The sequence below is a fragment of the Cyprinodon variegatus genome, unplaced genomic scaffold (assembly GCF_000732505.1).
Source record: "Cyprinodon variegatus isolate N-32 unplaced genomic scaffold, C_variegatus-1.0 Scaffold1347, whole genome shotgun sequence".
Lineage (NCBI taxonomy): Eukaryota > Metazoa > Chordata > Actinopteri > Cyprinodontiformes > Cyprinodontidae > Cyprinodon > Cyprinodon variegatus.
The window spans coordinates 166,685-178,610 of record NW_015151800.1 but is presented as its reverse complement, the minus strand read 5'-3'; the positions used below and the strand labels follow the sequence as shown (position 1 = coordinate 178,610).

Here is an 11,926-nt window from a genome sequence, read left to right as displayed (position 1 = left end):
AAATAATAATAATAATACAAATGACAATGGTTTGTTGATGTTTGCATTTTTGTAATGAACCCCAGAGAAAACAGTTGCTTTTGGCAAGAGACTAAAATAAATAATAAATTATAAAAGAGAAACTACACACCTCATGTAACCATTGAAATCTACTGCCATGGTTCTAGTTGGATGGTTCTACTTCTTTATCTTAAATGTTGGCACTGGCCTAAAATGACTGATTTCCTGTAACAGACTCATATAGATTATGGGTTTTATTCTTAATATTTTCAGATATCCAAAATATTTCATCCTAATCCCTGCTGCATCTATTTAGAAACCAGCTTTGATGCGTTTGAGAATCAGTTTCCCATTTTAACGCCCAGGTATGTCTGAATTTAACTGTCCAGGGACACAGGCCCTCAGCGTGATGCTGCTGCTACTGTGCTTAATTGTCAGTGTTGTACTCCTAAGTTTTAAAGCAGCGCCTTGATCCTGAACCTTTTACAACCAAACATCTCCGGGAGGCTTTTTGGCTTGTCTCTGCGGGTGGCTGGAAGAATCTGTTTGGTGATGCTGGTGTTTGAACACCTTCCAGTGAATCTGAAGATCCTGTTCTTTTTTTTTTAAGATCTGCTAAACCATCCATGACAATTTTCTTTGTTCTGATTCTGTCAGAATAGCATAATGCGGTATTTTAGAAGGAAAGTTTTCAATGGCATCTATAAAAGCCCCATTCCTACAAGCAGCGCATTCATATGCAGTCATTTATGTCATCTGGTGTAATGGGTTTCTCGCATCACCCAGTCTGCCAAATGAAATGCACAAGGTTTAGAAACAAATATGGATGAATTGGGAAGTAAAGAGGATAGGTGAGACACTTACAGTGTCAGAGAGACTTTCAGCTTTCAGTCTCTGCTCCTTTAAGGCCTTCTGTAATGCCAGTATTTCAGCTTTATGCTCCTTCACTGCTAGTTCCACTGCCTGACGAGACTCGGAGCTGCGCTGCTCTGCACGAAGCCTGGGATCAGAACCAATAAGTTAACTTATAAAGTTGAAAAATCTAAGATTATGAAAATGAACAACAGTTAAATTGCATGTTTGTGAACAAAAGAAAAAATGCTTTAAAAAAGCCTAATGTTTCACCTGTTCTGCTTTTCATTATCCAGCAGTCTCTGCAGGTCTCTGGTGCGTCTCTCGGCTTGGTTTTTCTCGTCCTCCAGAGCTCCTCTCCATGCCTCCCACTGCCTCTCCTTCTCCAGCAGCTCGTCGTTTAGAGACTCCAGCTCCACCACCTGCTCCTCCAGCATGCTGCATGTTGTCTTCAGGGTCTCGATGTTCTGAGAACATAAATGCAAAAAAACAACATTAACATGGTTGAGAATAAGTAGCAAGATGTTACGATCATCATTTCCTTTAAAAAGAAGAGTATTTTAACTTAGAAATTATTTATTTAACCATAAATATTTAAACAGCTATGGTATATTTTCACATGAATGCACAGATATGAAAATTTGGGCCAATATTAATACCAAATAATTTTGCTGTTTATGGTTGATAGCAGACATTGCATCCTATTTTGAGTTCTAACCTTTTGACAGCATAACTAAACATCAGTTGTCAATATTGGCCCACTTTTATTTATCGGCCCGATACAGATAGGTTTCAAAATAACCAACACTGGCTGATCCTGATGTTAAAGCGGATCGATGCTACATTCCTGATTTTCACTTCTTCAGCACCTGGAGGTAGAGGCCAATTCAGTTGCTCTGATCTGACCTGTTTCTGGTTGTTGAGGTGCATCTCGCGATCGGCCACCTCCCTCCTGAGGCGGTCCACCTCCTGGCTGAGCTGCATCTTATCCTCCCTCTCGTCCGACGCTTCATCCAGCTGTTTGGACAAGTAGAAGTTTTGGCGGTTCAGTTCGGCATTTTCCTGACTCAGCTGTGTGAGCTGCTCTTCCAGGTCAGTGATCACCTGAGGGAAGACAAACACATGGAGGCGTTAACCCCGGACATACAGGTGATCATAACTTAAAACCTCCTACACATTTGCCTTTTGGTTCATTTTATTTGAAATGTGTTGCTTGGCTGGAATATAAGCTGCAAATAGATCCTTAGTAAAGTGCTACTCCTTAAATATAGATTGCAACACTGAACAAGTCTTTAGCCAAATATCTTTTGTTTAAAGTAAAGAGAGAAAAAGGTAGAGGCGGTGCTTACTGAGCAGCTGTCCCTTAAGGCATCAAATTTGCGCTGAATGTCGTCTCTGTGGTTCTGCAACAAAAAACAAAACAAAGAAAACAAACTCATAAAACATGATGCACACAAAGTGAAATTATGAACAGCCTAAATGTTTAAGATTAAGTATGTTAGAAGAGAAAATTAACATTCATACAAGCAGAATACATGGAAGTGGCTTTTGCTGCAGGGTATCTGCTTCCGTCGTCCCATCTGCACACTAACTTTATGAGGAATTGTCTTTGTGGAGTATCACCTCTTACCCTCAGTGCAGTAATTTCCTCCTCCGCCTCAGCAGTTGTCTCCTCCAGCTCAGTCTTGGCCTGTTGCAGCTGACTTTCCAAGGCAAGGCGTGCAGCCTGCAGGCTGCTGATCTGGGACTCACGCTCTTGAAGAGATAAGGTCAACTCCGACACCTGTCTCTTAATCTCCAACTTCTCTTCTTCATGTTCAAGGCCCATCTACATGGAAAACAAAGTGATAAGTCTGCTTTCACCAGGTTCATGCACATCTTTCATTTTAATGTTTAATATTCTAACATTCAAGATTTTGGATTTTTTTTTCTTTTCAGAAATTTGTGGCAGCTATTTTATGGTGGTCCTGTTTTAGAAAAGAAAGCCACACACTGTGAAGAGGATTGGCAGACGGTTGAAAGACTGATGAATGAATAGAATATGAACCAATAAAGGAGGGAGTGGAACGTACAGATGAAGGGATAAAAAAAAATGAAAACAAGAATGGATGGATACAACCTTTGAAGAATGAAATACAAAAAAAATAGCCTTATTTATTTATTTACATATTTAGTCTTTAAAAGCAGCAGTAATTGAAGGAGCCTTGTTTAATGTTTGTAGAAGACTGGACTCTATAGGCTTTAGGAAAGCAGTGCTATAGTAAAAGTGCTGCTGTGTAAGTAACTTTATTCTTAGCTTTAAATGACAATATATAAGAAAATTCATCAAAACCAGCCGAATTAGAAGCTATAATCTCAGAGGGGTAGAGAAACACACTGGTAAAGCTGATTCTCATCTTGACCAGCTGTTTGGAAAATCCAAAAATCCAATTTTTTTTTCTGATCCGTGAATAAAACAACATATACCATCAATCTTTGGTGGGAATGAGGTTACTAAGGAAAACTCCTTAAATGGTGTGAAAAATCAGAGTGGGCATAAGAAGGCGTGTGGCCTGAACCTGTAGACCATTTGTATCTAACCTTACGAACCAAAACAGTAGATAATGTCATTAGAGGGAGGAATTTATTCTTTGAATGTGTGCAAAGTGAGTTTTCGAGGGTTAAAAAAAGCAACGTTGGGACTTATTGATCAGAATTTCTTTCGTTTAAATTAGGAGAGAATTACAATAAAGAAACTTGACTAGGATAGGATGAACAAAATGCTGCTTCAGCTAATAATAGGTTAAATAATGTTGTTTTTAGAAACAATAATAGTTTAAGATTGTCTCAAAACTTTACACCAGTATGATATCATACCAGAAGGTTATGACAATATTTGTTAAAGAAAAATGGGGGGGGAAAAATTAAAAAAGGGAAAAAGATCCATTACAAAACCAGATCAGCACTGGTATAGGACATGTAGGTTGTCAGAGTCTTCTATGATTTCATTAAAATAATGGGAATTCAATTGGGAAAATGGAATTAGTTTCTTTATCATTCCTTACATAAAGACAATTAGCAACTTGTGTAGAATGAGAAGTGCTAAAATACTCTGCCCATTTCGCTCCAACATTGTAATTGGGCAATATCTCTGAAGTAGAAGATATTAGTTAGTTAAAATAGTCTTTACATCTGCCTGAAAAAGCCATAACAAGAAGATTGCTCACAGAATGGATGGATATTGTACATAATATATTCACAATGGCAGAAAATGCTTCCTCCTACTAACATACTAATTCTGGCAAATCAATAATTTAACCCTGACTTTTTCAAAATGTAATGGCTGCTTCTAGTTTTGCACCGATACCGATACCAGTACTGGGTGGGGCCCGGATCCAGCACTAAAATGGTGGTATCGGTATTGGCGAGTACCGACAAATAGGGGACTAATACCATTTTGAGAGCTAACAGTTTATTCAACTATTGTCACCCATTCCAGGTAGGCAATAAAATGTTCTACTGGATTCACTTTGTATTTGTCTTTTTCCTGCTTCACAAAGGTAGGCAGCAGCTTGACAAAGCCATGATGGCAGTTATTTTACATCCAAGTAGTATGCAGTTCTTCATATATACACACAAATCAATTTTAAACAGATGGTATCGGTCGATACTGCACAGCCAGGTATCTGGGCCAAAAAATGGCATCAGCGCAACACTAGTTGCTTCTACATCTTTTTTATTGTTGTTGTTAACCTAGGTTGGTACTGTCCAGTGCTGAAATGGCTGGCGCCTTGTCTGCCCCTGCTGTGCAGTCACCACAGGCCCTGTCCAGTGCTGAACCTTAGGAGCCTCGTATGGGCGCTGTTGAAGGAGTTAGGGTCCTGTCTGAAGTGCTGGCTAATGGCAAAGGGTTAAATTCTGAAATATTGGAAAGAATTTGATGGACGGGTTTCACAGGTTGAGTGATGTGCAGCCCCCCAGAAGCCCTCAGCCAAAACAATTAACTTGTCTGCCCCTGCTGTGCAGTCACCACAGGCTCTGTCCAGTGCTGAACCTTATTTAACCTGGGGTGGTACTGTGCAGTGCTGAAATGTTTTTAGTGGTGGTTTTCACTTATTCTGTGTGCGTCTATAAGTGGAAACATGTTCAAACACAATTGCAATGTAACTGTACTTTAATGATGAAAACATGAAACATCTGTTGCAAAAAAACAAGAAATGTGCAAAGTGACCAAGATTAAAAAAATTATTGAGTAGATGTAAACTAAAGCAGTGTGGTCTTTGTAAATGAAAGGTTAAAATGATGATGGCCCCTTTAAAGATGTGACACACCCCTGCTCAGACAACCAGAACTAGGTTTTAGTGGTTGCTGCTCTTTCTGCCATTTAGCACTTTTACATTTCGTGCAAAACGTCTTATGTTCAATGAAAGGCCTTCAGCCATGGGGTGGGTCATGTCAATCAAACCGACCTGGAGATAACAGGATCAGCAGATTACAGTAAAGGCTGTTTCTTTATATCTTTTTTAACATTTAAACCCGTCTCTTATGGGACAAACAAAAATTGGAAGTGTTGTCAGTCTTCTGGAAATCTCAGAGTAAAGATATCAAACATTACATTACTGGTTATAGAAAAGACTAGTTTTTAAAATGTCAACTTTTTTATTTTTTAAAACAGGCTGTGTATCCTGTCTCAGTAAAGTCTGAGGAAGCAGAGCCATGACAGCAGGCTGTCAGCAACATCTGCAGACAAGCACTCAATGACAGACTTTAGTTCTTCACCAGTTATTAAACCATAAATAAAACTAAACATTGAACCATTAGGATGAATTTCCCATTGTGATGGACAGATGTGACCATGTCTGCTGGTACTAGGGGTGTAAATAATAATCGTTTTGTATCGATGCATCGATCCAACGCATCGATACGTCCGCATGAGTATCGATTCATGTTTTTTTCCCCCTCCGGCCTATTTTTATCCATTTTGCTCCTGGACGTAATTCTCCCTCCCTTGCTGCGGTGGCGCTAAACCTATTTTGCCCTCCTACCTCGCTTCCTGGTTATACTCTTACAGCAGTTTGTTGCTGCAAGCTTGACACAGACATTTTTTATTTATGCTCAGTATTTAAGCGTGGTCTGTGCTATACGCTGTGGGTCTAGATTTGGCCGAGGCGGTGAGGAAGTGGGGGCGAGTTTAGTCCGACGACGGAGGGACATGAGGGCCAAAAAGAATCCAGGTGGAAAAAGGGTCCCAGCATTCTCGCGCATCTCGCTGTTCTAGCGGGTCAAACTTCACGAGTTGTTTTCCGCAATTTTGGTCATAAAAACAAAACAAACCGGCCTCCTGTCTGCGGCGCTGTCTGCGGTCAGCTACAATTTGGGAGAGGTGCAGCGGAGCGTCTGTGGAGGGGGCGGGGACGTCTGGAGCCGAGGTATTGAATTGCACTTATTGTACGGATTTTGTGCAGTATTTTCTGATACAAAGCCTTGCAGAATCTATAACGCAGGGGTGTTATTATTTTTCAGTGAATGAGGTTTTAATAGGAATAGATAAAGTGCAACTTTTTCTACTTTTGTTATTTTCTGTAGTTTCTCAAAAAAAAAAAAGCATAACGATATTACAGCTTTCATTGATTTATTTTAAATTTGAAACATTGTCTAGCCTGTAAGGTGTTAAAAAAAAAAAAATAAAAATGAACCAATTAATCGAATTGAATCGTGGTGTATTCTTGAGGATCGAAAATAATCGAATCATTGGTTCAGGAAATCGATACTAAATCGAATCGCCATGATGGGTGTGATTTACACCCCTAGCTGGTACAAGCAATGATCTGTCCTCTCCTCATTTTTTTTCTAGTTTTTATAAATATTTGCAGACTAAGAGCATAGGGGACTGAAGTTCAATCCTTGGCTTTTTTGCCAAAATCTGGCCAATAAAGCTTATTTTGACTGTTCACATTAGGGGGTTCTTCCTAGACAAGAGCAATAAAACCCAACCAGCTGATCAGATCCTTAATCCCTTCGTTTCACTGTAATCCTGCTAGGCTGGATTCAGTGCTGGTTTAAGTGAACTACTTAATTAGGAGTAGATTATAGATTAACCCTGTCCGTTTGCCTGCTGTTGCCTCACCTCCCGAAGCCTGCTCTCCAGCTCCATCAAGCGGGATCTCCTGGTTTGTTCCTGCTGACTCATTTTTTCCAGGTGCTCCTCTAGTTTGGCATTCTGAGCCTCCAGCTTGCCTGCTTGAGATTCCAAATAAAACTTCTGCTGACGAAGTTCTGAGATCATTTCCTCCTGGGCTTTCCTGCCAAGAAAAACAAAAATCAAATAGGGCTTTTATTTATATATTTTACTCATCTCTAAGAAAGACAATCTGTATCAAAAGACTGCAAAAGTATTTATACAACTCTCAAACTTCTCTCAATTTCAACCCCAAAATAAGTTTTAGACTAACTTAAGGTATTTTTATTTTGTCCAAACAAATATTTCAAAAGTTAACATGGAAGTACAAATGGCTCCTTGATTTCAAGTTTTGCACACTTGGACAGTCAAAATAACTACAGATTCTTCTTAGAAAAATGCCTCATGCTCAGTCAGAATGGATGCCAGCCTAACGTGAGCAAGCTTAAAGAACATCCAATTTTTTGGAAGACGATTCTTTAGATTTAGGTCTGGGTTATAAATATGTTTGGTAGCATGTTCCATTTTAACTCTAGTTACAGTAATTTTTCTTCCAGAACATGGGCCGATTTTAGCAGCTTCAAGATAATTGATATGGATTTAGGATTTAGCTCCCCCTATCTGGTTCTTTATAGTGTTCAATTATTTTTCTGCCACAAAAATCTTTTATTTTAGTCTCAGCTGACTGGAGCATCATCTATTTGGTCTTTGTGATGCTGTTTTTATTCTAATGTTCAAACAACATTGGAACAGCTGGATTCTGCAAGGATTCATGTTTTTTTCTTTTTTTTTTTAACAAAAAATATGAAACTTTTCCCCCTCCAGTTTATAATTGTACTCTATTATGTGTTTGTTGATCACATAAAAGTAAAAGCAATAAAGTTAGTAAAAAACATTCTAAAATATGGACATTTCTAGATTGTTTGATTTAAGAAAGCTGTTTATTTACCGGTAATTAGGAAAAAAAATACTAAAACCTAAGCCTACCAATTCTTAGATATGATAGAAAGACATGGAATAAAAGGCTGGTTTAAATGTACGCGAGTGATGAAGTGGTAAAACTCAGGCTGGTCGTGAAATTGGCAAGTGTTTGACGTTTTGTTCTCTCACATGTTTTTCTGGGTGTAGATGCTGCTATTGGCTGCTAGCTTGTTAGCCTCTGACAGCTCAGCGATGCGCTGCTCCAGGTTCTTCATCTTGGAATCCATAGCATTGATGGTCTGCAGTAGAAGGAGGATAAAATCAAAGCCCTGCAGATCAAGGTTTAACTAGAACAACAAATCCAAATATGATCCTCTAGAATTTACAATAATTACATAAAAAACAATGGAAGTTATTTCGGGTTTTTTTCCCCCTCTGTAAGTAAACAATGTTTTACATGAACAGAATTCAATTTGAATCCATTTAGTCGGCTGCCATGTCAGTGACAGACGACTGCCTGAGAAAGCTTCTTACCTCCTTGAGTCTAACACATTTACGAGATTAAAAAACGTAAGCTCAGGCTGTATTGAGCAACAAACACATTTTTCCATTTACCCTGTCTTCTTTAGCACTACATGCTAATGCAACCAAACTGCATTAGCATGTAGTACCACATCATCTAATCAATTCTCATCTTACAATCAAACTTTCCTATCAACGTAACCTGAACACATTTTCAACTCCAAACTAAGCAGACAGGGAGAATTAAAGGGAGATTTGGTTTTCTTACAGCTTTTTGTTCACTAATTAGTTTGCAGTTCTCCCTGGACTCCTCCTCCTGCTGTGCCCTTTTGGCCTCCAGGCTCTCCTTCTCAGCCATGTCTGCCTTCATCTGGGACTCCAGAACCTGGATCCATAAAAGCCAGAACAAATATGAGACTTCACTCACGGCATTATGGGAAAAGTGGGGGGTGGAAACTTCACATAGAATATTGTCAGGTCTGAATGTGAGACATGTGATGGTAACACTGGTTCAACTATAAGACCTGGGGAAAAGACTCAAGTATTTTCTGACTCACCTTGATCTTATCTTCAAAAAGCCGCTCTTTTTGAACCAGCTGAGTTTCCATCCTCTGGGCTGTTGACTGGGCATCTCTCAGGTTTTCCTCTAGTTCCTATGGGAATTAAAAGCATTATTACAATATCTAAAGTTACCATAACAACACAGTTAGGAGACTAAATCGACCCTCACTCTAAAGACAACAGACAAAAGCAAAGGAGGAAACTTGCATTAAAAAGCTGGAAATCAACAAGCTGACTGTAGCGATGCCTGCTCATGTTGAAAACCACCAGATTAGCTCATTTAAAACTAACTCTTCTCAATCTTTGTGTAAGGCTCTGCTCCCTCTATCCATGTCCTACATCCATTAATGTCTGAGACTAGATCACTATGGGGTTAGAAGGGTGGAAGGCACAGAGCAGTGGGGGAAATTAGGGGTGGAGTAGCAGAGAGTATTAATGAGCTTTATCTAAGGGTGTCTTACCAGGATCTTTTCAGCCATCTGCTGGATTTGCTGGGATTTGGTCTGAATGTCATCTTTCAGCTTGTTCTCCCTCCTCTCCACCATCTCCAGCCTCTTTACCTGGTTTTCTAGGGTCTTCCTGCCCTCCTGCTTACGCAACAACAACATCCAGCGTAAAAAGTAAGTGCACAGAAAAGTGGTGGCGTGCATCAACACAGAAGCAGAGAGACAATTAAAAAGTGGATTTAAAGATGTCAAACTGTGCCTTATAAAAACATCTACCATTTCAACTTTTTCTCAACTTATGTTAAAAACAAACGTTTTAAAGAGCTATAAAGAAAACGTTTTCCTTTATGCTGTATCGACATTAATCCCTCTAATTTCTTCTCTAAAGCTACCTATTGATGCAACAATTACTAAAAGTCTTTAAATTTTTGCCTCAAAGAGAGGGCTGTTAGTAACTTAAAATGTTTAGTAGGGCTGGGCAATTTCGGTTCAGATTCCTCGATTCCATTCCGGTTCCTGTCAATCTTTGATTCTGATTCTTTAAAGAGAAAGTGCCACAAAAGTTTACATGTTATAGGTGAGCTTGCTAACCAGAGTTCTGTTTGAACGAAATGGTCCAAATGGAAATTGACTTCCTCAATCATTTCACTTCTTGTAAATATTACTATGAATTTTTACATCGTTTTCAACCAGTATATAAAAATGAAACCTATGAACTCTAATATAATCAAATCTTCTTTTCACAGAGTTACATTTTACAAGGAGCTTTCCGTTTAACATAATTATCTTTGCATGTATCCAGTGTTTGATGCTTCAGGTACTAATGTCGTATGACACAGTTTTTATTTTAATTATCTAGTTCTGTCTGTGGTGTGATGCTAGGCTGTCAGAGCTGGAGGAAAAAGCAGCACAGGGGGGAGACATCCTTACAGTTTATAATCTTTGGGGTCGTGCACTGCACTTCATTTCCACTCAAAATGTGGATGTAGTGATGTTTCATCTCAGTGGACAGAGGAAAGATCACATTTAATACTCCATTGTTCAGTTAGTGGGTTTTATCAAATGAATCGAATTAACTATAATAACAAATCTAAATTGTGTGTGTAACATAAATTAACTTCTTTCAAGGCACTGTGTATTGCTGTAGATTTAGGCTGGTACCTCTGTCTCTCTCAGACGACGCTTCAAAGTATCACTGGAGTCGGTTTTCCCTCGCAGGCGCTCCAGATCCCGCTCCAGTCGCTCTTTGGCCTGTCGGACATTCTGCAGCAGCTCTGTGGCTTCTGTGCTCGCTTTCACTGCCTGGGGAAAATCAGAAGGTCAAAGGCTGCTAATGGATCCCAAGACGGACATCTTGATATGCTAGCTCAGCTCCTACCCATGGTTGCCTAGGGAAAATAATGGACTATGAGAATAAACTGGAGCTCTTTTACAAAATGCTTAACTGAAACGTCTGCTTATATCAAGACAAACCCCCCAGTGTCTATGGAGGGACAGCATGTGTTTCTATATAATAAAGAAGAAACAATAAAGGCAAAACTACCTTAGAAAGTTTGTCTTGGAGCTCTTGGATTTTCACCTGCTGCTCAGAGTTGGTCTAAAAGAAAAAATGATGTGTTCAGACATCAATTCTGATGAGTTTAGCTGATTAAAGATCAACAAGAGTCTCATCTCTCTTTTACCTTCTCAAGTTTGGAAAGAAGCTCCTCCACTTCAGCTTTTCCTTGCTCTTTGGCCTGAAAATTAACAACCCGAAACAGATTAATCAATATTCCCCAGCTGTGGACACAGGTTACTGTAAAATTATTAATTTCCGAGGAATAAAAAAATAAAGTAAAAAAACTGTGTGATATTTTATCAATTAATCGATGTCATATCTTTGACTATATTTACCAACAGGTCTATTTGGTGTTTCATGTTAACCAGTCTATTTTTGTGTGTATTTGGTTGATTCATTTATTGTTTGTCAAAATTGTCTGAAATAAAATTCCTTTTCATTTCACTGTATCATTTTTTTTTTTACCTTTTAAAATTTCTCATGTGAATCTCTACATTAGGTGTTTAGAAGTAATGTATCGATAGCATGGTTACATTCATAATACCGTAATTTATCATTATCATCAGCTAATTTAGCTATGGATTTTTTATTAGGTGGGGTATATGGACTCTAAAACAATTAATTGCTAAAATAACCCACTCAGAAGAGAAATGAGGCCAGAACTGTGCAATAAGCATTTTGAATTAAAGATGAAAAACCTTGTTTCTGTAAATATGCACCATCTAGAACTCATTAAGTAGCAGCCTTTAGAAGGAAGCAATTCATTCACATAAATTTGCTAAATAAGAAAATATAATTCTCCAAAAAAGTAAAATGACTCCTCAAACATAATAAATGCTAAAAACTTAAGAGCAAACAAGGACTTGCTTTGAGTACCATATAAGCTTTACACTCACTATAAATATATAG

At 38.6% G+C, this 11,926-nt stretch overlaps 1 protein-coding gene across 2 annotated transcripts in view; it reads right to left on the bottom strand.

Annotated features, from left to right (window-relative positions):
* Nucleotides 1–778: 778 nt before the first annotated feature.
* LOC107102941 (citron Rho-interacting kinase-like) overlaps nucleotides 779–11,926 on the bottom strand; it is a 33,061-nt gene continuing 21,913 nt past the window's right edge. The window contains exons 15-27 of one of the 2 annotated variants that reach the window (XM_015402414.1): nucleotides 11,142–11,195; nucleotides 11,003–11,056; nucleotides 10,621–10,761; nucleotides 9,475–9,603; nucleotides 9,010–9,105; nucleotides 8,721–8,837; nucleotides 8,120–8,229; nucleotides 6,959–7,133; nucleotides 2,483–2,680; nucleotides 2,202–2,255; nucleotides 1,759–1,956; nucleotides 1,126–1,319; nucleotides 779–1,000 (exon numbers count right to left, since the gene is read on the bottom strand). In XM_015402414.1, the coding sequence (XP_015257900.1) occupies nucleotides 811–1,000; nucleotides 1,126–1,319; nucleotides 1,759–1,956; nucleotides 2,202–2,255; nucleotides 2,483–2,680; nucleotides 6,959–7,133; nucleotides 8,120–8,229; nucleotides 8,721–8,837; nucleotides 9,010–9,105; nucleotides 9,475–9,603; nucleotides 10,621–10,761; nucleotides 11,003–11,056; nucleotides 11,142–11,195 (1,710 nt within the window). In that variant the 3' untranslated portion in view covers nucleotides 779–810. The remainder of the gene's footprint in view (nucleotides 1,001–1,125; nucleotides 1,320–1,758; nucleotides 1,957–2,201; nucleotides 2,256–2,482; nucleotides 2,681–6,958; nucleotides 7,134–8,119; nucleotides 8,230–8,720; nucleotides 8,838–9,009; nucleotides 9,106–9,474; nucleotides 9,604–10,620; nucleotides 10,762–11,002; nucleotides 11,057–11,141; nucleotides 11,196–11,926) is intronic. The other variant, XM_015402415.1, reaches the window with a different exon arrangement.